We start from the raw sequence: 26,671 nt of genomic DNA, 5'->3' as shown, positions 1-26,671 counted from the left end.
GGTCCCAAATATCGGGGAACTGAGTCTTCTTGGGTGTTGGAAGGTTCTAAAAGGGCCATGAGCCACCAGTACACACCCACAGGAGCGTGACAAGCAAGACAATGGATGTTCCCGACTCTGGCAAGAGATGCCATGTCTAGAAAATAGTCAAACCACAGTGGCCTTGAGAACACCACATGGAGAATGGCAGGAGACGTTTATGTGTGTGTGTGTGTGTGTGTGTGTGTGTGTGTGTGTGTGTGTGTGTGTGTTTCTGCACGTGCGCACACATCTCCTGTGGCTAGACTGGCACTACTCTGCACTCTGCATAGCTACCTGAGCTAGTATAGCACCAGCTTCAGGTTATAAGGCCCCACAGCATCCTGTCTTTCACTATGGTGGACCACCTTAGGGCTCCAGACACCGGCATTACCTGTCACACCGATTTGGAAGGGGGGCTCCAGGTGAGGTTGGCTGCAGCAGTCAGAGAGCCAGGGACTACAGGGAAATTTAGAGAGTTGCTGAGCGGAGACCAGCCTACAAATCAGCAGCTCCTGTGGCCACGGCCTAGGCAGGGTGGCCTCTGACCTCAGGAAACCATTCACAGTGGCTCACTTAGGTTCAACATACAGAAGTCAACCCTACCTCCCACCATTCCTGAGGCTGTTTCACACTGGCCTCTGAGAGCAGGGTCTTAGGCCCAGTAGCAGCTGTGGTGATTTCATGGCCCAACACAGGGTGACGCTGCTGATAGAGGCATCATAGGGTCCCTCCCACAGACGGCACTGGGACTCCTTGGGAATCCTGCCCCAGGTGACCTGTGGGGTCACAATGGGCAGCCTCTGGGAGGCCCAGACATCAGACAGTTCCTTAAGCATCCTGGCTTCCGGGGCCAGAGCATTTTCCTTTCTACCAATTAACAGCACAGTCTAACTTGAGCTCTGCCAGGCCTGCAGCAATGTCAGACGCCACACTACTTGATGTGTGCAGGCTGCTGAGGGCCATGTGTGGACACAGGGCTATCATTAACACAGTGGCCCTGGGTGGGAGGGCAGGGAGAGGAAGACAGACAGACGGACAGACGGACGGAGAGCTGTTTCTCCACGTGGCCTGAGGGCACATAACCACGGCTCTGAGCAGGTAGGACATCTAAGGTGTCTGGGCAGGAAGACTGAAGCTAGGGCAGCTTTCAGAAGCAGAGCAGGAAGAGGTGTGAGAAGAAGGCAACAATGGGGATAGTCACAGAGGACCAGAAAGACCCCAAACTGGGGTGAGACATGGTCAGGGAAGAGAAGCTCCGGGGTCATTTGGGGATGGCCCTGGGTGGCTACAAGGACTTCAAGTGTTCTACTGCACACAGCAGTTCCAGGGTGACAGTTCCGGCAGCAGGGACCCCGTCTGGGGTGCTGTAGGCTCCACCTAGAACTGCTGCTCAGTGTCCTACATGGGCTGGGAGCTGTGATGGCTGCAGAAATGTGTGCACACAGACAGGCGACTCGGGTCAGTCAGAAAGGAAAGCAGGGACACTCATTGTGTGTCTTTATTTCATCTCTCTATTCACTGTCACCTCTGACTCTCTGGGGCCTGCCCTAAGGAGAGGCAGAGCCTTGGGCACTGGAGAGCTGGCCACACACTGGCCACAGCCATGTCCTTAGTGCGCTTGTCAGACTGGCACACACCAGTGACCTCAAGGACCACTGAGGACACTGAGGACACAGCCAGCAGTCAGGGTCACCTGAGCTCAGACAATCAGCCTGGGACTGGGGAAACTCACTTGGTAACTTCATCCTAGTGGTTTTGATTCTGGTCAACCTGATTGCAGGGGAGGGTTCCATGTGAGGTCTCTGGAGGCCCACAGCACATGATTGCCAGGGGCTGTTTGCTGCCTCTAGCCTTGGCCTGGGTGGCTCCTCTGTTCCGAGGGGTAGAACTGCTGGAGCAACTGCTTCTTGTTCACCTTGCCCATCTGGTTCCGTGGGATGGCCTCCACCAGCAGGAGTTCCGAGGGCACAGCATAGGGTGCCAGGACCCCTCTGCAGAGACAAGAACAGCCTGAGAGGACAGCATCCGAAATGTGGGCATCTGATATGCCCAGAAGCCATTGTGCTCACATCCTGTGATGGACAGCAACAGGACCCTCTGGCTTCCTGCAAAGTCAGGCTGGAGGCAGTAGTGACGTGGCTGAGGACACAATGAGAGGAGGGAACACGGGACAGGGCGAGAAAGCCAGCCCTTTGCTCTGCTCCTGCAGCCTGGTGTAACTGCCCTGAGTGTAACTGACCATAGGCTTGCCCACTGCCATTCTCTCCACAGGTGACTCTGGCACAGCAGTGTGGCTCCTGTAGGTGACAAGCATGCTCAGCTAGACAAGTAGCTTTGGGCCACCATCAGAATTTAGTCAGAAGGGAGCATTCCTTTTGGTAGGAAAAGGCTGAGGGTCCTGGTCTGAGTCTCAGATGGCACTGAGGTAGGGCTGTGAGCCCGGCAGATGTTCCCTGCTCCGCTGCACGGACGACCCAACCAGAGACCATGGGGCAGAACCCCCGCCTGGCCACCAGTTCCACAGAGAAACTGGTCTTGACTTTACCCGGGTTCTAAGGGACACTTCCAGGATTTCACAGGCATTTAAACTTGAGATACAACTTCCAGTCTTGAGCAACTCATGGCCTTCTATGTCATCCTTTGTCACCTATGTTCCTACCTGAGCCTGGCTCTCCACGCTCAGGCTGGTGACTCTTGTGTGACAGCTTGCTGATGTCACCTGCAGTGACTGCTCAGACCTCCCAGCAGAGCTGTGTCTGGGACACCATGGCACTTGAGCCTTGCTTCTCTAAGCACCCTGGGCTGTGTCCCTTGGGTCTGGATGGACTGGCCTCACTCCCTGTGACTATCCCAAGGGCTCCTTCTGAGACTCCCACAAGGGATTACAGCCATCCCCTATGGTCCCCACTCTTCCTGGTGCCCCCATCTTTCTCCTCCTGTTTTGTTAAGTTTACCTGGCCTGTGTATTTCTCAGTGCAGAAACTAAACCGGGCAGGTTTTTATAGGGAAGTCCAGTGCAGTGTAGTGTGGGGACCGGGTACAAACCTCTACAATTAGCTGAAGTGACCAGTGGACACACAGTTCCAGATAGAGGCACAGCATGACCACTGCTGGCCTCCTGCCCCATCGTAAGTAACAGACCCATTAGTTCCACATGAACCATATGTCTGGGTGGGGCTGGAGAGAGGTGGTCCTGAGTTCTTGCCCCTGAACACAGAGGAAATGTCCAGTCTCAATTGCAGGGTCCGCAGAGCCCCTCTTCGGCTCAGGAATGTTCCTTCTCTGGTACTGCTGGAGTCTCTGCAAGTGATACCAGCGTGTAGAAATGCACGTTCCGTGTCGACTGAGATGACAGTAGACACGTGGCACCACGCGGCTAGATTTCTGAGTGTGTAACCTCCTGTTTCTGGTGTAAGTGCCACGCGATCACGATGCGTTGGCTCTTCTGTGAATAGGGCCTAATTTCCAGCACTTGGTTAAGCAGTTTGTGTCTGTCTGACAGGAAACTGGTCTGGGTTGCTTGTCTGGTTTCGGTAGCAGGGTCGTGGGTGCTGTGAAGTAGGTGGGAGTGTCCCTCCTCGCTGGAATGGATTTGTATGCACTTTGGAGAGTGTCCCCTTAGGTGCTCTGGGCCTAGCATTTGCCTTGAGAGGTTTTAGCTGGGATTCAGCTTCACAGACACAGAGCTCTTCAGCCCTGGCTCTTGGGTCAGTTCCGGTAATTTAGGTATGTCACCAGTACTACCCGCTACAGGGAGGACACACTTGGGTCTGTGTGGACCTCCTGACAATCACCGGGCTGCTGTGAGGTGAGGCTGTACCTCATAGTAGATGGATAACACAGGTGGACAACACAGGTGGATTATACAGGTGGTCAACACAGGTGGACACGGTGACACCTGGGTTCTCTCTGCTCCTTCCTGAATCTCCTCCTCTTTCTCATCTCAGCCCAGGCTGTCCTTGAACTTGCTATGTGGCCAAGACTGAGTACTTAAACCCCAGGCCTGTGCCACTGTGCCCACTTCCCTTTCAGTCACCATGGAGAAAATCTGTTCTTTGTTAGTGTCCTCCCCTGACACTGTCTTCTTTTGGAACTCCTATAAGCCAACTGTAACCTCAGGATGAACGCTCTAATCTCTCTCCTTCCTACCACCTCTCTAATGGTAACTGGACAGCACAGCACTGGGGGCTGAGACAGGGCCAGTAGGGCTCTGGGGGAGAAAGTGTGGGCCACCAGCAGCAAGCAGGGGCCACCAATCATGGACGTGGACATCACCTAAGGGTTAGGACCACCAGGGAGCTTAGATGCTGCTCCCTGGGGACTGGTTAGGGCTGGGGTTTCCTCAGTTCCTCAACTCCAAGAAACAACTGGTGGGGAGGCTACCTACTGTGGGGACAAAATCCAAGGGGCTACAGTTCCCTTAGAACAGCTTGGCAGTGTCTGGTCATCTTCCTTGCACTGAGCCCTTCTATGCAGCTACAACTCTAAACCTTGACCCCTCGTTTTCAGGTCTTATACTCACCATGAGCCTGAGTGCCCAAGCAGGGAGCCCACAGCACAGACACAGGCCCTAAGGGGAAGAACTGAGTGCAGGAGCCCCAACTTGAGCCCCAACTTGGGCCATGGACACAGACCACAGCCTGGGGTTTTCAGGCCAACGTGGGGTCTCCATCTAACAACTATTGTAGCTCTCAGCAGCGGATGCCTGGTGTTTTTCTTCTCAAAAAAGTCATTGTTTAATCAAAGCAGCAAGGGCCAAGCAGACTGCTGCCTTAGCTAAGCTACTGAGCTCCAACTGTGATTTTGCGAATCCAGGGGAATCGGTAATTACCCAGCTGTGTGGCCCTGATGAAACAAGGACTCCTGCTGGGTGGGAAGTCTTGTCAGACGGACGGAGCCAAAAATAGTCCTATGCTGAGAGAAGGCAAGTCTCGGTGGGAGTGGTGGGGGCAAGAGGAGACACAGTAGAGCTGAGGGAACTCAGATCTGAAGAGGGAACCTGAAGGTGTCCTCACAGGCCACAGTGGGAGCTGTGAGATGCCCAGTGAGTCCCCTTCTCTCCTCTGTGTCCTGGGAGGATATCAGAAATTGCCAGGGGCTGAGATGAGAGAAACGGGGGGGGGGGGGCAAAAATGGCCAGTATGGTGGTCATGGTGGTGCATGCCTTTAATCCTGTGCACTCAGGAGGCAGAGGCAGGCAGATCTCTGAGTTAGAGGCCAGCCTGGTCGAGAGAGAGAGAGAGAGAGAGAGAGAGAGAGAGAGAGAGAGAGAGAGAGAGAGAGAGAGAGAGAGAGAGAGAGAGAGAGAATGAGAATGAATGAGAATGAGAATGAATGAGAGAATATGAATATGAGAATGTTCCAGGACAGCCAGGGTTACACAGAGAGATCCTGTCTCACCTTCCTCCCACACCCAGCAAACAAGCTAAGCATCTATAGGCAGAGGAAGTCCCTGGGTGGAGGAGGGAGCTGTGGGCGCAGGCCCAGGCACTCCCGGGCTTTGAAGGCCCCACAGGAAAGTGTGAGGCACCTGGGCCACCCTCAGGGCTTCGGGGTCCAGGCCATTCTGTGGCAGTCTGTGCAAGTTTGGCAGGAGAGGGAGGGGTTACTCAGCGCCGCACTAGATTGTCAGGCAATTTCTGGGGGTCCTTAGCCTCACAATGCTTTGGGCTTAAAAGTTGAAACCAAAATATCTGCTTCTGTCTCAGGAACACAGCCCCGCCTCAGCCTAATACCACCTCCCAGCTTGGTTTGCAGGAGAGGCCCTTCCTTCTGCAGAGCCTGCATTTAATGAGGGAAGAGAGAAAACTACTTACGGGTCACACTGCTCATCTTTCCAGCTTTGTCTATCAAACTTCCAGAATCCAGAATGGCCCACCCAGCCTCCCCGCTCCAGGACAGCCCTTCTGTCCCCAGTTCCAAGATGGTTCCCTTAGATGCCCTAGAACCCAGGACAGTCCCTTTAGCCCTACCTGGCCCACTCCTTGAGATCCCTGTGGGACAGTGAGTGTCCTTCTTGAAGAGCTACCACAGCTGTGACCCGCTGGCCCCACGTCATATCCGGAACTCCAATTACAGCGACATCTGAAGAGAGCAGAGCAGGTTGGGGATGCCTGGGAAGGTCCTGATGACCACAGGGCGGAGCAGCACTCAGGGATGCGGGGTAATGCCGGCAGTTAGCTGTGTGCCCAAGCCCTTGGAGCAAGCCCTGTGGGAATGACCCTCATGGGAAGGGGAAGCATCTCTAGGGGTTCAGCCTGCTCTTGCTTGATCTGCAGAGCAGTGGTGCATTCTGGCCGGACCTGCAGGCCACTCTAGAGCAACAGGTAGCAGCTTGGGATTGCCATCATGGAGTGTGTGCAGGGACAGAGGCAGCACAGACACATTTCAGGGGTTCCCTACTAGCAGGTGGCCGAGGGTCTAAACCTTAATAGAGCAGAAGAGGAGAGGCACTGTGTTTTGGGGCCAGTGCTCTGCTAAGCCTGAGGTCACCATTCACCCACCTGTGATGCTGGGGTGGGCCAGCAGGTGCCGCTCAATCTCCAGGGCGCTGACTTTATAGCCTCCAGTCTTGATGATGTCCACTGATGTACGCCCTCGGATCCAGTACCTATCATCCTTGAACACGGCGGTGTCTCCTGGAAAAGGGTTTCCGTGATAGCTCTGGACAATCTGGTCCCAGGGGACTTCAGTGCTCCTGACTATCACCCTCAAGGTCCGCGGGGACCACGGGCGTATGTGAGCCCCACCATTCCCCCTGTCCAGGCCCACTTCCTGTAGAGGCTGCAAAGTGTCCTTCCCCACTCTCCATCCCTATGACACTGGCACCTGGCCCTGCAGTCAGCAGTGGGGGTTGGAACCAGAATCCATGGCATGCTGGGAACCTATTGGACACTGGAGTCTGAGTGGATATCTTAACTGAGCCACTGTGGGCTGTGTTCCTATCAGAGCAATCAAATGGCACACCGTTTTCAAAGAGCGGCAGTTTGTAGCCTCTGACCCTGACCTTGGCTTCACACAGACACATGCTGCGCACCCTCCCACACCATCCCCCTCCTCTCCACAAGCCTCATCATCCCACCATGGGGGGGCCTTGGGTGAAAGGACGGCCATTTTCAGCCCCAACATAGGGATGCCCCGTGGTAAATGTCTTCCTGCTCTTCTGCACTTGATCCTCGCCAGTCCCGGATATCCACGGTGCTTTTTTCCCTAATGAAATAACTGGCTCACTTGCTCCTTCCACACAGGAGTGTGGGGCTCAGAGAGGTTGTTATGCCCCACAGGAACATTGGTAGTGCCAGGAGCAGGGGCCGGGCCAGAGCACAGGGCTGTGTTTATCTGCATATCTGTGCAGTGTGTATCCATGCCCACACATTGGTGTGGTGTGTGTCCATGCACACACATTTGCATGATTACGGCTGTGTGTAGGCAGATGTCAGCAGCAGCCCTGACAGCAGTGCTGAGGCCTCACTGTCTGTTCACACGCTCCCTGCACTCCCTGTGGGTTATGAGCTGGAATAAATCATAAATATTTCATTCTACATCACGCAGTCCAACACGGGAAGGCACCATCCATCACCTCACTACTCCCTGGGACTTGCAGTGCAGGGCACACTGCAGTCTATTAAACAAGACGGATGGGTGGCTTGTACCAGCTCGGAGCTTATTTATGGAGGAGAGAGAAGAGGCTGGCCCCTGAAGCAGGACTGGTGGGTCTCTCTCGTGTGGCAGCTCTGTGTGTGGCAGGTGGTAAAAGAGTTGGGTGGGCAGCCAGTCTCGGCCTAGACCAGGACAGGCCTGGGGCAGTACTGATGGAAGGGAAGGGACCCAGCATAGGTTATTGGGCATACGTGACTTGTCCTGGGTCCTAAGGGACCCTCTATGATCCCTTCCCGTGGGTGCCAGTGTCTGTCTGCCTTGGTGTCCCCTCTGTGGCTGGAAGGTACTTGCGTCAGCTGTACTGGGAGAAAGAAGTTAACGATTGAGCGCCTGGTCATGACTGACCCTCAAACCTCCTTAATAGGCTGTCCTTTCTAAGCCTGTGATGTACCACCTCCCGGTCTGTCTACAGAATGACAGAAGCCACACCTAGGTTTTCCCTCTACCAATTCCACGTGCTCGGCTCTGACGGTGCTGACAGTGGGGTCCGAGCCACTGGGGGTGTGCTTAGCCTTCATCAGTCCTAGCCTTGGAGACAGGCTCTATAAACCTCTCTAGCTGGTGCCTGTCCCCAGGTCACAGGCAGTGCTCCACTCAGACGTTGACAGAGGAAGCACTGGCGGCCCTGGCCTCCATTCCTACTTGGATGACTGGATTCCGTTCTGCTGAACAATCATGTTCACAGCAGAGTGACCAGGGCCAGGAGCTGCAACCTGCGGAAGGGCCTCCCCACACGTGTCGTTCGCTGTGTGGTGTGCACAGTGGCAGCTCTGTGGCCCCTGCCATGTTTTGTTCTTGGCATTGTCTGAGTCTTGAGGAAACTATTCCCTCCAAGCCACTGGGCGTCCTGGCCCTTCAGAAGCTTGAAGGGCCAGCAGAGATGCTGATGTCAAGGCCTGGCAAGCTGTGGGGAGCTGTGGGCTGTAAGCAAGCAGCCTGGCATCAGGTTGGGGAGAACCACGGTGTGGTCTCCGTGGTCCCCACACTTGTCCACAGAGTGGCTCCTGCAGGCAGATCACGCATCACAAGTGTAGAAAAGATAGCAGATCAAGGAGGTTTGAAGGTAAGTTTATGACCAGAGGTTCAATTCTTAACTCCTTCCTCCCTCCCAGTAATGCTGCTACACACGTACTTCCAGCCAGAGGCGACAGTAAGTACTCAAGGGGACACAGGGTAGTGCATGTCCTCATAAAAACAAAGATTTGGCATTCAGACTGCATGAAGGAGAGTATATTGGAGGGGACCCTGATGCTAGTGTCCCCAGTGGCAACAGAAGCAGTATCTGGTTTTTCTCATGGCCAGCCAGCCACACAGCTGAGTTTTTTGCTCTAGGGCACTGTGCTGGGTTCTTACATGATATGTGGCAGAACATCAATGTCTCCACACAAGAACTATCCTATATGTGCCCTGCAGTCTCACTATGCTGGGTTCTAGGCTATCTCCCGAGACTTGGTTTCCTTTTATGGATGGGAGTAGAAAAGAGTGCCTGCTGTTCTGCTCATAATACTCAAAAGGCAGAGTTCAGGGGCTAGATCCCCGTCAGGTCACCAGGTATCTGGGAGGGAGGAGGAGGAGGATGTTACCACCAGAAGAAGGCTGTACTTAGCAGAAGAGGCTAAGTAGATTGGCACGGGGCTAAGGCCATCTTCCACGACTGCAGCTACCTCAATGGCTGAGCTGTTCCTACACTGTGGTATCAGGAGGCTGGCTCTCTCTGGTCAAGCTACCTCACTGTTTGTGCCTTGGGGAGAAGGCTTCATGTTGTCTCAGAAGAAAGCCCAGGAACCTCCCGGGGTCCTGAGGCCCCGCAGGATCCTGCGAGCTGGCATCTCCAGCTCATTCTCATGTGGCTCACGTGCCCTCCTCTGGCATTAGTGTGCCTTTGCCTCCCGTCCCTCCCCTCTTGCACTCTCCCTGGCTTGTACCTTCATAGGAAACCTGGACATCAGTCTCCAGCAGCCTCCTGACATTCTACTGTCTTGAGCCAATCCCTTAGAAATTCCCCTAATTTGTGACATTTGACTTGTTAGTGTGAGGCCATCTTGGCCTCTAGCTTATCCTGGCCTGTTCAGTACAACCCCATCGCCAAAGGCCAAAGGGATTAAAGACAGGGAAACCAGGGAAAAAAGGCAAAGAAGAGGTTCCAAGCATCCGAGACACCAGGCTGCTGGACTGGAAGTTAAAGACAGAGTCTTCGTTTTGAAATGTACATCAAACAAGTTAAGTAACTTTTACTTTTTATAACCACATATTTGTCAGAAGGTATTGATCTGGATTTAGCCTCCTTGGTCTGACCTGATGTGTGTATCGAGGGGATTTTGTTCCGACAGAAACAGCATGCAATCAATAAAATCTTATTACATGGATTTATGCGCTGCTTTCAAACCTAGTGCTAGTCCATGTCTCTGCCTTAAACTGTAATTGAAAATAAATCTGTGATACTCAGATTCCGGTTTCTAGATGCAAGAATGGAGAGGGGCAGTGCCTTGTCAGGGAAGCTGCACACCACCTCCTGTGGTCACTTCACTCTGGCTAGGGACCCTGCAAACAATAGCACAGCATTCTCTGCTGAGGACTCCGGGCGCTGGTCTGGCACAATGCCAGGCAGTGCAGGCTGACATCCTACACTTGGGATTCTGCTCCTCAAAGCTTTGGGGACCCAGGACTACCTGTCCTCTTCACGGCTGCCACAGTCCTGTCTCCCAGAGCTTCAATTCCATCTGGGCCTCTCGTCTGACAGAGGAGGTGGCTGAGGTAGGGAGGAAGAGGCATCATGACCCTAACAGAGGCTGTGCCTATGGCAGAAGGGAGCCAGATGTCACTGGCACCGAAGCAGAAAGCCTCTGAGACCCACGCCTGGGGGCCAGGACCTACAGAGGCACTAGAAGGAGCAGGAAATAAAAGCCAAACAGACATGGTAACTTCCCAGGGTCCTAAACCTCACCAAAACCTGCTGGGACAGTGGCAGACCAGGCACAGCTAGGAAGCTCAAAGACAAACTCCACAATAGTTTGTTTGTTCGGTTTTAAAGGCATCAATCTTAAAGAGGGGGCAGCAGGAGAGGTTATGTTTTGGAAGTTGGATGCCAGGAAGCAGACAGGCAGGTAGTCGAGAACTGTAGAGTTGGCAGGGACTCCGCGTGGCAAAGAAAGAATGCCCACGTGTACATTGTATAGGCCTTGGGCTCTAGATGCTCTGAGAAGGGTATGACAGGCACCTGAGGCCTCGACAGCCCGAGCTGACCAGAGCAAATGCTGCATGTGGACTGAACAGGCTGGGAGCTGACTTTGGAAGCTGGGCTCACCAGAGGATGGCAGGGTGTGAGTAACCACGTAGCAATAACAGGTCATCCTCTGTGGATTGGGGTCAGCATCCCTGAACCCACCAGCAGGACTTGGGGCATGATGGGAAGGGGTGTGGTTCTTGTCTCCACTACAGTCCTCCGAGTCTTGGGTCTTCTGGGTTATGGCGGGGCTGGCTGGGCTGTGAAGTCTAAGCTATGGACAGACACAAAACTTGTAAAAAGCTTGCCAACTCCTGCCTGGAGTTCACAGCTCACTGTGCAGGAACAAACCAGGGACACACACTGTCAGCATTCACGACATTCTAGCGCCGGGTGCATGAGGCCACCGTCCTGCGGACCTGGCCTGTTTCGCCCACACATAGCACCTGAGGCCAGGGACTTGGCATTGGGAAGAAAGCACATAGGATGCCAGGTACCCTCCTTTTTCTCGTATTCACCAGTCAGGAAGGTACTGATGCTTCCCCAATCTCTCAGGGGACAGTCACACAGCAGGGCAAAAGCAGGAAGCTCAACAATCAGAAATGCAGACCCATACACACCTCACTGGCTGGGATGGTGCTCACCAGTCTATGGGAAGACTATTAGTCAATCAACAATTGATTAGAAACTAATGATACCCTTGAGAGGTTGCACTGGAGAAGCCTCTCAGCAGAGCTAAAAAGACTCCCAGCAGCACTTGGTACCAACCCTAAGCAAACACGTACAGAAACTCAATGGAGAACTTGGCACGCTCAAGAGCAGAGGGGAAAGGGAAGGCTTCTACCCAAATGGCAGTGCAAATAGGGCATATTCCCACCCCTGCCTGCCTATCCTGGCCAACACAGGTTGTGTGGTGGGTGGCAGGCAAGGTCAGTGGGTGGCCTCTCCTAGGCTAAGCTTTGGCTTCTGTGTGTCTTGCGTCCCTATGGAAACCCAAGCTTGGGGCAGCACAGCCTGTCTGGAGAATTCCAATACCCCCCACACACCCAGTACCTTTGGGGTCTTGTTAACTCCTGCCCTCCCTGCTAGCGCCCTGCTCTCTCCATAGCACAGCACAGCACAAACTGCCCACCATGGGTAATTACTGTGGTGCATGAAGGCAAGGTTGGCTCCCAGCCCAGACCTTGGCTGATTCCAGTCCTGGAGGCAGACAAGCAGCCTTGGTCCTGACTCATGCACTACCACTCCTACAGGGGGTATGGATAAAGGTCAACAGGCTACATCTGAAAACCATTTACAGTCATGTGTTTAAGACACTTTGCAGCCTGGGCCCTCCAAAGGCACATGATGGCCTGGTGTAGATCAACAGGGAAGGGCAAGGTCCCCGAAGTCAGCCACACACAGCCACCACAACAGAGTCCCAACAGATGGACACACACGAAGCAGGGCACAGATCTGAAGGTGGGACAGAGGGGCATGGTAGGCTTGTTCTGGAAGAACAAAGGTATTTATCACTCCTTCCCCTGTGGCTTAGAAGTTGCTGGTGACTTGCCTCAGATCAGGGTTCTGTTCTCTAGGAGCTCCCCAGCTGGTGTGCCTGTCCCCTTGCAGGTTTCTTAGTAACTATACCTGTGCATATTAGTGAAATGGACTCATGGTGCTAGATTCCATCTACTTGGGTGGATGCAGGGATCTGAGTGACTGGCTCTCTAGCCTTGGTGGTCCTCAGGTGGCCCCAGAAGAGTTCCTGTTTCTTCCTCTTACCCATGGAGGACAGCCTAACTCCAGGCACCAGGCTCACCCATGTGTTCTGAACAGTTTTGTTGGAAGTCACAGAGCTAGGAGGGCTAATTTTGGCAGCAAGGGAGGCCTTGGCTCCTTTCTGAGTTGCTACCAACCATGTGAGCTCCTCTGCATACTCACTGGGAAAAGAATAATCGCAGCAAGTAAGGTGGAGTCTGGGGAGAAGTGGGGTCAGAGTGGCAACCCTCCTCTCATCCTGACCCACAGGATGACCTGGGAAAGGCTGTGAAGCTCTTCCCAGGAGCCTGGGGCAGCCTTTCTCCAGTTTATGCCACAATCTGAGTGGCAGGAGGGACAGCTAGGGAAAGGGTTAAGTTTAATTTATCCTGATTTCTACTTAATATCATGCTCTCCCCGTAGGAGCGGCAGCTGTGAGCTGATTGCGTGCTCTCATTATGCAGCCCGGATCGCTAATGGCCTGTGACAAAGCCTTGCCAGCTCCCGGCCTTACCCCCGAGAGCCAATTAAACACACACACTCCCTTCCTGTTTGCAGCACGTTACAATGAAATTAAACTGAATTTCAAAATCGTTTTCTCCTGAAGACATCTCTTTACAATAATTAATGCATGCTATTCCTTTTCAGCAGAAAGGCCCACCCGGAGCGCTCACTGCCCACGTGGCTCCTGCTGCACCCCAGGGCTCCATGAGTCCCAACACCAGTAAAACCTATAGGGCTTGCTCCCTGTGTTTTTAAAGAGAAGAACACAGCCTTTTATCCAGACCTAAACATAAAAGGTGACCACAAAGCAAGTTGGGACCCCGCAGGGGCTGTGCAGAGGCTGCTGGAGGGGCTGCTAAACACAGGATCCACTCAAAAGCAGGGTTTCCTAAGCACTGCATTGGAGGGACAATAGCGGGAGGTTTGTTTCCTCTGGATAGCTGGCTGACACTAACCAGGCTGTTTACAGAGGAGCACTGGGGTACCGTGTGTTATATGCTTACACTCTCCATCCCCGGTCTACTGATATAACCACGATATAATCACACCAGGTTCTCCAATACCGAGCTGGTGACATCCTGCAACAGTGGTGTCTGTGGAGCCCGCAGGGCATGCCCAGGTCTCCACTGTGGACCCTGGGCATTCTCTGGAGGTGTTGGTTTGATGCCCCCACCGAGTGAGCGTATACTGGCCCAAGGTAGTCAGGACAATATATGCTTCCAGGGCCACCAGACTGAGGGTCCCATGTGGCAAACTTATAGATTCCTCCTCCTTAGCTACAGACCCCTCTTCTTTCAGATGAGCACAGTACCCACCCAGGGTACATGGCCCCCACAAGCCTTTGCTCCCCAAAAGAACATGGTTGAAACTGCCTCTGTTACACGGGTCAGGATGCCACATGAGAAACAGGCCTTTCTTTTTGAAAAGTATTACCTTAAGAACTAGAAAAGAGGGGCTGGAGAGATGGCTCAGAGGTTAAGAGCACTGACTGCTCTTCCAGAGGTCCTGAGTTCAAATCCCAGCAACCACATGGTGGCTCACAACCATCTGTAATGGGATCTGATGTTCTCTTCTGGTCTATCTGAAGACAGCTACAGTGTACTCATATATAATAAATGAATAAATCTTTAAAAAAAAAACTAGAAAAGAAAGCATATACACAAAATGTTAGAAATACAGAAGGGCAAAAAGAAAAAACGACCAGATGCTGACCTCCTGAGGTCACACCCCAGCTATGGCATCACAATGGGAGCACGCTTAGCAGTCATGAGAAACAAACACTCCACTCCAGGGAAAAGAGCTGATGGTGATGAACTGCAGGTGGAAACACGCCAGCAGACTGACACAGCTGTACGGCCAGCAACTCCAGCGCAGCCACATTGTCCTCAGGACATGCAATTCCCACAGGATAAGGAGGGGTCTCAGGACTGACCTCAGGTGAAGTTACAGTACCTGTGGTGTGTCTCCCAGCCATCATGAGCCTACTGCCCTCACCCAGGAGCCCCGCAGGCCACACAGACGACACCAAATTGGAATATGCAAATCAATGCCTAAACCAAACCAAACCATGGTAAATGAAACTGCTTCTGACCCCACGGTGGGGAGGGGGATTTACAGAGCAAGAGGATGGCTGTGTGGACAGGAGCAGTGAGGTGCCCAAGAGGAACAGGAGGTCCTGACCTCGGGCAGTAGGAGCACAACCATCTGTTATCAACAAGGCTTCAGCAATGTGGCCAGCGGGCAGAGGGAGGGCCAGTGTAAAAGCTATCTATGTCTTGAGGACAGGGCTCCAGGCTCCTTGCAGGGTAGTTGCCTCAGACCCTCTCCCGTAGCTGGTACAAGGCTGAGGCACTCAAAAGGGTGTCAGAGAGCCTCCAATGGCCTTGGCCTTCAGTGGGAGGTTCTGGAACGCACAGGCTGAGAGGCAGCAACACAGACCAGACCTCCGACACCCAGTCCCCCCCCGACATAGCGGTCCCCTCCAAACACCACAGTCCCCTCTGACACTTCACAGCTTTGTCCTACCTGTTCTGAACCAGCCATCTGGAGTGAAAGCACTTTTCGTTTCTTCTGGCTTATCCCAGTATTCTTGAAACACAGACGGTCCCTTAACTAGCAGCTCACCTTCCTTTTCCTCGAACCCTGGGGTCACCTGAAGAAGGGAGGAGAAACATGCAGTCAGAGCCGGGCAGCACTGGGGCCTCCACTGCTCCTCTACCCCGACTGTTGACCCAGGCAGGTGGCTTCCAATTCTACCACAGACCAATTATTATTATTATTTTTGAAACCAGATAGTTAGAAATCTTTGAAAATTATGGCCTTCAATGGGCAGACCTCAGTCATGCACAAGCCTTGCCCTGAAGCTGAGGCCAGAGTCTGCCCACTCTTATAAACTGTTCCTGAATCCATTTCTGCACACTTCTCAGAAGCTGTGAAACATTTATCAGCACTACCCAAGCAGCTGGTGGCCGGCAGCACCCTGGCCTCTGGCATCGTCATGGACTCTGTGTGTCTTTACCAGAGGGCTTCCGTTTGTGGTCATGCTGGATAACTTGGCTATGGAAGATCACACTTGTGCCTTGGACGTAATGCTTGAGGCCAGTGGTGAATGATGGGGTTGCTGCCCAACATGTCCGCTAATTTACACTTCTCATTGTTATTAAAGTATGAGCCTTCCACTTCTTTTCTTGAGGCAGGACCTTACTCTGTTAGAACTCATGATGTGCCCGCATGCGACACCGGTTGGGGAAGGAACCTGCTGACAAACCTGACGACCTAAGTTTCAACCCTGAGACCCATTTTGCAGGAGACATCCACTCCCTCAAGTTGTCCTCTGACTCTACCTGTACGCTGTGTCACACATGGGCACATGAACCAGTGTGTACACGCACACACATGCACACACACAAGTAGGCCCATTTTCCTGCCACTATGAGGCACAATGATGCAAATCCTAACTGAAGAAACAGTGCAAGAAAAAGAAATGAATAAGAAATTGAAAATAAAAGGGCTGCTATTTGCAAAGGATGTGATGCATATGTGAAAATTCCCAATGTGTTTATTACAAACTCAAGTCAATGTCCGTGAACTATGGGCGAACTTAGCCAAGTTACTGGAGGATGCCAGGACGCCTGCCCAGAGCTAGCTGTTCTGCTACAGATTATCCAGGAACAACTAGAACCAGCACTTGCACCCCACTGGGTTATTTGAGAGGGAAGATAAAGAAAAGGAAAAGAGGAAAGATAAGAAACATTCGAGTATGTCTAACGACCATGACAGCACCTGCTTGCTGAGGACGGTGCACACAAAAGGTGGTCAGACCGAAGTGAAAAGACTCACCTGTCCATGGATTGGGGCTTAGTGATTATTAAGTCTCCCCCAGTGATGGACAGGTGTGATATAGTTCCAATTATGAACCCCAAATGACTTGTTGTAGATATAGACAGGCTGGGTTTTGGACTGAGGGGCTGGGAAGATGGCTCAGTGGATAAGCCCTTGCTGTGCAAATGCCAAGTGTGGTTATGTGTATCTGTACTGCAAGCATGTGATCATGTGTATCTAATGCAAGCACATGGCTGTGTGTATCTAATGCAAGCATGTGATCATGTGTATCTAATGCAAGCACATGGCTGTGTGTATCTAGTACAAGCACATGGCTGTGTGTATCTAATGCAAGCATGTGATCATGTGTATCTAATGCAAGCATGTGATCATGTATATCTAATGCAAGCATGTAATCATGTGTATCTGTAATGCGAGCACCCAGTAAGATGGGAGTCAGAGACCGGAGGATTCTTGCAGGCTCCAGGGCCAGCTATCTTGCTATAAATGGTAGAGAACGAGAAGTCCTGCAAGATGGAGACAAGGACCAACCCCTGAGGTGCTCCTCGGGTCTCCACATGCAAGCATAACAAACCGGTATGTGCAAGAGTATACGGGCCACTTGCTGAGTACGTACAGGTCCTGCATGTGACCCCCAACACTGCAAAATCTAAGCCCCAAAATTAACATTTGTAGTTAAAGTAACCGAAAGCAAGGTCTTGAGCTCTGGAGCCACACCACACTCTTAGACAGTGTAACGCCACAGGCATGAAGGTAGCATGGTGCAGGCTTGCAGTGCCCAATCCACTCAAGTGTAACTTACGTTCACCAGGATTGCGAAGTAAGTTAATGAGGGAAGTCCTTTTTTTTTTTCACTAGACAGAGTTCCAGCCAGATAACCATATACAAAAATAATAGTGACCTCTTCACATACTAGGCAAGGTACACCTCAGACACAACCACAGGCTTAACCCCAAATAAAATAAATAGAAAAAACAAAAACAAACCCAAAGCAGCCTTGACCAAATTACAATCTATAAAACACAGGAGACTTAAAAGACAAACCACAGATGGAGAATTGGCAAACCGTGCATCCAGACAGAACTCTTCAAATAGTACTCTTGTGCCCTGCTCTGAGTCTGCAGTGATCGGGACAGGCTAAACATCACCTAGAGCAAACCACACATGTGCCCCAACCGAGTTCTTTCCCTAGGTCTGGTTCTCAAATGCTGGTGACAAACCAGGTAAAAGGAAACAACAGAAACACCCCTAACATTCAGAAAACATAAAATGGTCTGAAGCCCAGGGCTGACTCTGCAGCGGATAGATGGGTGTATGGTGGAGAGCCACTGGAGTTAGACATGTGCTAGGACTGTAAGTGCTGGGTGCTGACAGCATCCAGGCTGATGGTCAGAAGCAGATTGCAAACAATGGAGGAGACAGAACCTATTGGTGGGAAGCAGCCCCGCCCCCTCCAGGAACCTTTTGCGCAGCTCTCAAATAAACTGCGTCACATCATACAAGAGCAGGCCTCTCCCAGGCAGGCACTGACCTCAGAGACAGAGATCTTAGCTGCACAAGAAAACCTCGAAATTAACGTTTATCACAACTAACTCATCAAGACCCAAGTGTTGGTCAGCTTTTTGGCTGCTGTGACAAGTTTCTAAGGGAACAATAGGGGACAAAGGAATTATGCTGCCTCCCTCTCGGTTTCCAGGCTTCCTGATCCAGGATAACCTTGCTCCTCAATTCTGGACCCGTGGTGGAAGCTGAGTGGGGCAGGGCTGTCCACCTGACGGTGACCAGGAAGCAGAGAGGGAGGGGCTGGGACACTCTATCTCCCAACAATGTCACCGTGCCACCGTGCCATGATTCCATCAGGGGCTGAATCTATTGATTTGATCAGAGGCCTCGGGGTCCACCAACCTTCTAAAGCCCATTAGCTGTCATCCAAACCCCCAACAGATCCTTCTGGAGACACCCCAGACTCAAATCACCACACAAACAAATGTCTCATAAACAGCAGTCAGTGAACACCCACCACACGGAGCGTCGCTTTGTAGCAAAAAAAAAAAAAAAAAAAGAACACACATCACACCTGGACGTGTTAAGGCTTTGCTTCCAATGTGACTCCCCGGGGATCGACCTCATGATTGATGTCTGGGAGGAAGCAGGCTTGAATGGAGACCAGGGGTGGGTGCTGGAAGGACCTCTCACCGTGGTAGAGGCTCTGAGCGCTGCCAATGTACTCTACAGACGAGGTAACCCCACAGCATGCTCATTTCAGGCCTCTTGTCCTCCCAGGTGTCCTCACTGTCTTCAGATCCACACGTCCCAATAATGCCATCTGACTCGTCACCAGCTGTGTTGTGGCACCAGGAGCCATCCCTGACATCTCTCAGTGCACAGCTACCTTACGGTAAACCCACCTTCCCTCTCAGATCCCCTTAGGGACCCCGCTGAGTTCGAAGATCTCACAGCAGCTTTCCCAGTCACGTGGTTTAGTCAATCTTGCTGGTAAGCATCACCTGTGTAAAAACCACTGCACGAGCTCTGTTCCGACTGGAGTGGAATAGCACACAGGCTAACTCAGTAACAGAAGGCTCGGCTCTACACAGCAACACTGTCCTCCCGTGGCTAGAAAGCCCGTCAGTGTAACCCTACCATGTGCGACTTTAGGATCCTGTGAGAACTCAAACATGGTGAAGTCATGCTGTGTCCACAGCCAGCTATACAACGACACCCGAAGACACCCCCTCCACCCCGTGCCCCACACAGCAAATCAGCGCCCGGCGCATGCGGCAAGCAAGCAGCAGGGATGGGATCTTTAGCCAGGGCATCACCGTGAATCTTAATTTCAGCACCACACAATAAGAAACATGTATTCCCAGGCAAGCGGCATGAACTAGAGGCACACCCGCTTATTAACCCCGAGATGCATGTCTGCCCCTCCCCCAGCCGCAGCAGGATGCATTTCTGAAATGTGGCTGTGGTTCACCCACCACGATAACCTGGGTTCTGAAACATAGAAACCATGGGCTCCTGAGGATGCACAGTATCATCCCACTGGTGCCACCAGCTTTCCTGAAACCAGCAGCTATCACAGCATCAGCACCCACAGACAGAGCAGAGTCAGGGTCCTCAGGACACTGGCTCCCCAAGACTCTCAGTTCAATCCTGCTGTAAACCCAGGCAAACCTCTCCTCAGTTTCCTCAAGCAGGTTCACCATGTCTGAGGTTATGGAGACAGAGGCCTACCAATCCTGACTGGACTCAGTGCACACCCCAGCTATGGCGTCACAATGGGAGCACGCTTAGCAGTCACGAGAAACAAACACTCTACTCCAGGGAAAAGAGCTGGATTCCCTCAAGTCTCCCAGTCCCAGCCTTTAGTTACACGGTCTTCTCCCCACCTAGATCTGCTTTTGTGATTCCACACGTGAGGTCACAGCATGAGCCTTCAAGTGCCTGGTCATCTCACTCACTCCGCAGTACTTCCCATGTTTCCCCAAATGACACCACATCTCCCTTTTTGGGATCAGGTCTCATCATATAACCCTGACTTGGAATTCATAATGCTACTGCCCCAGACTCCTGAGTGCTGGGCTTATAGGCATGCACTGACATGCCCAGCATGTCCCCTTTAAAAGGCTGAACGGTCCTCGCCTTCTACTGTGCACACTGGGTAAATCCGTGCGGTCTCTTTATTGAGCTCTATGCGAGCTGATGCTATTCACTGGCTGTTAGGAAGTGTTGCAGCAAACACAGCATGGTCTGTCACATTCCAACCTCCCCCGTATCTACACAGAGGTGGTTGGAACTTGTCCTTTCTTTTGTCCCTTTCTTTTTTTTTTTTTTTTTTTTTTTTTTTTTTTTTTTTTTAAAGATTTATTTATTTATTATATATAAGTACACTGTAGCTGTCTTCAGATACACCAGAAGAGGGCATCAGAACTCTTTACAGATGGTTGTGAGCCACCATGTGGTTGCTGGGAATTGAACTCGTGACCTCTGGAAGAGCAGTCGGGTGCTCTTAACCGCTGAGCCATCTCTCCAGCCCCTTTTGTCCCTTTCTGATAACCCTCCACACTACCTTCCATGATAACTATATTACTGACTTACGTCCCCATGGTGAGCTCAGGTCCCCTTTCTTCGTCCTCACCATTATGTTTTTTTTTTTTTTTTTTTTTGGTTCTTTTTTCGGAGCTGGGGACCGAACCCAGGGCCTTGCGCTTCCTAGGTAAGCGCTCTACCACTGAGCTAAATCCCCAGCCCCACCATTATGCTTTTGATGGCTGCCAGTCTAACAGGTTAGTCACATTTATTTTGGTCTTTGCTTGAGTTTCCTTGACAATTGGTGATATTAGTATTTTCTATACACTTGACCAGTGTTTGCCATTTTGGGAGAGGTGTCTAGGCCTCCCACCCTTCTCAATGGGTTGCTTATTTCCTTGTCAGTCCGCAGAGTTCCTTCTAGGTTTCAGATGCTAGTTCTTATCAGATGCGTGGTTTACGAGGGTTTCCTCCCACTCTGTGACCAACTCCTTAGAGGTTTTTAATGGTCAGCTTTCTAAATTAACCTGATCCCAGAAACTGATTTTTGCTTTTGTCTGCTGTTTCTGAAGTTTTATCCAAACACCTTTGCCTAAAACACTGTCACCAATCCTTCTGTCTTCTTGTAGTCAAGGTTGCTGGTGCTACACTGAAGCATCTGTGACTTGGACCTGGTTCTTTTATCCAGTCAGGCTTTGTTGGAGGTTTGTTTTTGAGTATCTCAGTGAGTGTCCCAGACTTGCCTTGAACTCACTGCACTTGCTCAGGCTGGCCTCAAACACACATGCCTCTTGCCAACCCCTCGGAAGTGCTGTGATGACCATGGACAGCACCCCTGCTTCTGGTCTTGTCTTTCTGTATCTGGGCATCTGGTTTTCTCAACATTCATTGATGAGACAGCCTTCTTCCTTAAATGTCTTCTTGGAACTTTTAAAAATTTGAAACACCCACTACAAACTGACTTCGCCGTTGTGCTGGGCCACACATCAGACTCTTCTTTGTGGCAGTGCTGTCTCCCTGTGGCCACAGTGGCCTTTTGCAGATTTTAAGGGCAGGCAGTTCAAGTCCCATAGCTTTGTTCGGTTTGCTAAAGGTGAGTGGGTTACTGGGGCCATTTGTCGTCCTACACAGATGTTAGAGTAACTTCTGGTTCTGTGATGGTGTCCTTGCTGTTTCAATAGGGCCACACTAACTATGCAAAACATTTTCAGTATCCATTTAAGTATGGCCTTAAAGATTTATTTTTATTTATTTTATATGTGAGTGCACTGTAGCTGTCTTCACACACCACAAGAGGGCATCAGACCTCATTACAGATGGTTGTGAGCCACCATGTGGTTGCTGGGAATTGAACTCAGGACCTCAGGAAGAGTAGTCAGTGCTCTTAACTGCTGAGCCATCTCTCCAGTCCCTATTTTTATTTTATGTGTTTTTCTACTATATGTGTGCGTATAACGGTTTGTCTACATGCATGTATGTGCACCCCATGTTTGTAGTATCCTCAGGGCCAAAAGAGGGCACTGGATCCCCTGGAACTGGAGTTACCTATGTTTGTGAGCTGCCACTCAGGTGCTGGGAACCTAGCCCAGGTCCTCTGCAAGAGCAGCAAACGTTCTTAGGAGTCGAGCAATCTCTCCAGCCCTGCTCTTTTCAGTTCTTACCAATGTCTTAAGGTTTCTGCTGTAGAAAGCCTTTTCTCCCTCATTAAGTTTGCTCCTAAGCGGTTTACTTTATTGAGTGAGTGGGAATATATGGGCAAGTGAAAGCACTCCTTGCAAGGGTCAGTTCTTTCCTTCCTCCATTCTTGGGGATTGAACTCCGGCCATCAGGCTTGGCAGCAAGCCTCTCTATCTGCTGAGCCATCTCTCTTATGCCAGTTTATACTTTTTAAAATGATGATGGATTTGGATTGTTGATTTTTCTAGATAACTCACTATTGACTACTGATTCTTTTTCTAAATGACTCACTATTATTGATTTTTCTAGATAACTCACAATTGATTGTTGATTTTTCTAGATAACTCACTATTGTTGATTTTTCTAGATAACTCACTGATTGTTGATTTTTCTAGATAACTCACTATTGATTGTTGATTGTTCTAGATAACTCACTATTGATTGTTGATTGTTCTAGATAACTCACTATTGATTGTTGATTGTTCTAGATAACTCACTATTGATTGTTGATTTTTCTAGATAACTCACTATCGATTATTGATTTTTCTAGATAACTCACTATCGATTGTTGATTTTTTCTAGATAACTCACTATCGATTGTTGATTTTTCTAGATAACTCACTATTGATTGTTGATTTTTCTAGATAACTCACTATTGATTGTTGATTTTTCTAGATAACTCACTATTGTTGATTTTTCTAGATAACTCACTATTGATTGATTTTTCTAGATAACTCACTATTGATTGTTGATTGTTCTAGATAACTCACTATTGATTGTTGATTGTTCTAGATAACTCACTATTGATTGTTGATTGTTCTAGATAACTCACTATTGATTGTTGATTTTTCTAGATAACTCACTATCGATTGTTGATTTTTCTAGATAACTCACTGTTAGAATATGGAGATGCTGTTTGTGTGTCCTGCAACTTTTCCTTGTTTAAATCTGATAGTGTTTTGGATTTGTGTCTATATAATTTCATGTCATTTCTAAATGGTAATTTTATCCCCCTTCCCAGGTGTGATGCTCGAGCCAATCTTCTAGGGTCATGTCAGACAGCTAATCAACAACAACAAAAGGTTATCCTTGCCTTGTTTAGACAGTGAAGGAAAACTGCTCACTCAGGACAATGCTACCTGGAGTTTTCATATCTGCCCTTTATGTTGAGGTGTGTTGTTTTCTGTCTAATTTGCTCAGAATTGGTCATTGAGGGTTGCTGGATGTCATCAGATGTTTTTCTGTATTTACTGTATTTAAGTTTAAACACAGGGAATATACAGACACATAGATAAATGGCGCCTGGGGCCCAGGGTGACAGACTGTGGGGCAGGAATGGCAGTGGCTACTGGCAGGTATGGTTTCTAGAATGATAAGAGCTCTAAAGCTGATGGCAGGGACTAGTATACAGCGATCACAGGTCTGTGAAAACACCAAGAACCACTGGGCAGGACATTCACAGGGTGAACTATGCATGACTCGCATCTCAACAAAGGACTTTAAACCAAGGCCTAGGTAGTAATAAACCACATAATTTGTTTTCCTGGGGGCAGTGACAGGGAGACCTGAGTTCCTGGGAGGGGAGGGAACGAGGTTCCCAGAGAATGAGCAGGCAAGAGGTTACTCAGGACTGTGCCAGTGGAGAAAGGCCAAGAAAGCAGGAAAAAAGCTGGGGTGCAGTACTCCCTGAGTGCCCCACACCTCCAAGCATCACTTCAAAGGGTATGCGGGTAAGCAGGCCTCATGCCCAGGGAGAAGGTACTGAATGGGGCTGAAGAGACGGCTTAACAGCTACGAACACTCATTGGCTGCTCTTCCAGAGGACCTGGGTTGGAATTTTAGCAACCACATGTTGGCTTACAACTGTCTGTAACTCCTGCTCCAGGGATCCAACATCCTCCTCTGGCCTCCACAGTACTGGCATGCACATGGTGCAGACACATGTGCAGGCAAAACACTCATAAACATGGGGGTGGGGCACTGTAAAGCTAGGCTCTCTGCAAGCCGGGCTGGTCGCAAACAATCTGCCTTTTGGTTTGAAGGTTCCTCACCTGTGAGCAGCCGTGTCCTGACTGGCCTGTGAATGACTTTAGAGGGAGCCCTGTCCACAGGCAGGAAGGGGCTGGTGCAGCTTGTACAGAGCCGCACTGCCTGCCCAAGCTCCAAGACTCAGGAAGCTGGGGACAGGGAGGCAGCTAGTGGGGCACTGGCTGAGGAGCATGTCACCAAAGGCTCTGGGCTAAGTAGGTGAGGAGAGAGAGGGTCTCACACACAAGGACCAGGCTTGGCAGTCCCTGCATGCAAGGGGTGTTTTTACTCAGCTCTCACAGTGCGACCTTCTGAAGGACTCAGAGGACCATTCCCCTCACTGCACATGGCCACTACCTAGAGCAGAGGGCTCTGCTTTGATACCCCTTTCTTGATCCAGGGACACACTCCCTCCCTCCCTCACCTCCTCCCAGAGTCCTCCTGACTATAAAAGTCATCAGGCTCTTGAGAATCAGAGAGCCTAAGTCAGCTGCTGTTTTAGGGACCCATCTCCCCAATAATCTTTGGATTTAGAAAGTCCAGGAAATCTACAGCAAGGAGTTATGGGCGATCACCCTGTCAGTCATGGATGAAGAACAAGATGCAGCTTTCAGAGGCTGACAGGGAGAGTCTCTTCAAAGCAACAACAGGGCGTTGCTGACTACAGAAAACACAAGAGAGTCAAGATGAGGGCTTTTGTTTTATCCTCCCTCTGTGTTCTGATCAGATCACCTTTCCTAGCCCAGGCAGGAGTATGGAGAGAGATTTAGGGTGATCGATCGCATGGTAAGTTCTAGGCTTCAGCTGTCTGTGTGCTTAGGCATGGAACTGAGGGCAAGCACTGAGTTCCCCGAGTCCAAGGTGGAATGCCCCAGGAAGAGCACCCCAACTTTAGACAGTGCTGAGGGTCCAGCGCGGACCAGGATGCTCATGAGGGTTCGCGCCAACCGGCGCTCGTGTGCCATCATGGCAGCCACAACTGGCTCAGTGCGAAGGAATGTGGGGTCAGGTCAGAGGGGCCGGGGCCTCAGCGTCTCGGGAGGCACCATCTGGTTGAGACCACACAGAGGGCCGTGTGCACAGATGCCTGCTGCAGCCTGTGTACAAAGCACAAAGCACCTTCTAGAAGGCAATGGGCACTGCCCACAGGAAGTTCCGCTTACAAAACTGGCATTCTCAGGCTACCAGCAACAGCCCAAGGCATGTTCTCTACACCAGAGATGGACATTGGGCACTACCCATCACTGCCAGTGGGGCTTTTATTAGGAGAAAACCCCAACATTTAATGTCATGTTCTGGAAGCCTCACAGATAAACGTAGGATTTATAATTATGAGAAAACAAAGTGTCTATGAACTCAGTTCAAAATGCTAAAGTCTGTGAACTCTCCACTATACACACACACACACACACACACACACACAGAGAGAGAGAGAGAGAGAGAGAGAGAGAGAGAGAGAGAGAGAGAGAGAGACATGCACCTCAGACAGTGTCCTGTCCCATCCACCCTGATCTAGGCCACAGTTCTACAGTTCTGCCATTTTTTGAAGAACAGGTATTCCCAGGGTCTAGTATTGAAGACACTTGAGTGGGGAAACCCACCATGGTGCAACTTCAGCCCTCCATGACCCTCCCTGAAAAGAATCCACCAAGGTGCAGAGGCTGGGGACTGGTTAAGCCTGGGGGAGGCAGGTGGCCCGAGTGCGCACTGTTATCGGAGCTGAGGGTGGGGTGGGGTGGGCACAGACCCAAGAGCCAGGAAAGGATAGGTGATTGCAGACACCTCAGCATGTAGGGAGGCAGAGGCAGGGCTGCTGGGCCAACTTGAGGAGGCTTGTGGGTAGGAGAGACAAGAGATGTCTAGTCAGGTCAGTAGTCTTCAGAGAAGGCCCAGAAAGAAGAGTCCAGAGAACCAAGGTGGCTCCAGAGCAGGCAGGAGACACTGCTGACCCCACCCACAGGGGAAGGGGTGGGAAGTGTTCCTGGGACAACAGAACATTTACTTCATGACGAAACACTGTTTTCACAGCCTTAAGCTCAGAGCCACCAGGTCCCACTTGCTTGAGCAGCAACAACCATTTTCTCCATGGTGAAGACTAAGGTCAGGAAGGGCAGGACCACAAAGACTTCAACAGCTACCCCTGTAGGGGAGGACTCCAGGGAGCGCTGAAGGCCTGCTGGCACTTTAACACTGTGGAAAAGAAACTGACTCAGGGAGGACACAAGACCCCCTGCTCACTACCCTCCTCAGGGTCACAGTGTCAGAGGCACACAATACCCTGTCAGTCTCTGGATAATCATTTCCTCTCAGGTCAAACTCCATCTCCCATAAATCCTAACTCTCTAAGGCCGAGGTCCTTATGCTCAGAAGTTCTTAGCCCTTGTTTTAAATGACTTACTTGTTTTTATTTTATGTGCATTGGTGGCTTGCCAGCATGTATGTACA

At 50.9% G+C, this 26,671-nt stretch overlaps 1 protein-coding gene, 1 long non-coding RNA gene and 1 other non-coding gene across 10 annotated transcripts in view; 2 read left to right on the top strand and 1 right to left on the bottom strand.

Moving 5' to 3' along the window:
- Window positions 1-1,480: 1,480 nt before the first annotated feature.
- The window catches only part of Acsf3 (acyl-CoA synthetase family member 3), a 40,401-nt gene continuing 15,210 nt past the window's right edge, over window positions 1,481-26,671 (bottom strand). For 4 of the 8 annotated variants that reach the window (NR_197250.1, NR_197251.1, NM_001431950.1 and 1 more), the window contains 4 exons: window positions 15,173-15,299; window positions 6,525-6,659; window positions 5,994-6,105; window positions 1,481-2,012 (listed from right to left, as the gene is read on the bottom strand). Coding sequence is in view for 5 of the 8 variants with exons in the window: in NM_001431950.1 (NP_001418879.1) it covers window positions 1,868-2,012; window positions 5,994-6,105; window positions 6,525-6,659; window positions 15,173-15,299 (519 nt within the window). In the remaining 3 variants the exon portion in view is untranslated. Of the gene's footprint in view, window positions 2,013-5,993; window positions 6,106-6,524; window positions 6,660-15,172; window positions 15,300-23,433; window positions 26,417-26,671 lie in introns of those variants that run through there. The other 4 variants (XM_087595049.1, XM_087595051.1, XM_087595050.1 and 1 more) reach the window with 2 other exon arrangements.
- On the top strand, window positions 14,449-23,430 carry LOC108348960 (uncharacterized). The gene is made up of 3 exons (XR_015644236.1): window positions 14,449-14,717; window positions 18,773-18,887; window positions 23,220-23,430. It is a non-coding gene; the product is annotated as an uncharacterized LOC108348960 (long non-coding RNA).
- On the top strand, window positions 17,581-17,709 carry LOC120098675 (small nucleolar RNA SNORA72). Its single transcript, XR_015644455.1, has one exon. It is a non-coding gene; the product is annotated as a small nucleolar RNA SNORA72 (small nucleolar RNA).

Source organism: Rattus norvegicus, chromosome 19 (genome assembly GCF_021556685.1).
Source record: "Rattus norvegicus strain SHRSP/BbbUtx chromosome 19, alternate assembly SHRSP_T2T, whole genome shotgun sequence".
Taxonomy (NCBI): Eukaryota; Metazoa; Chordata; class Mammalia; order Rodentia; family Muridae; genus Rattus; species Rattus norvegicus.
Note: the sequence above shows the minus strand (reverse complement) of the source record. Positions and strands in the feature narration are given on the sequence as shown.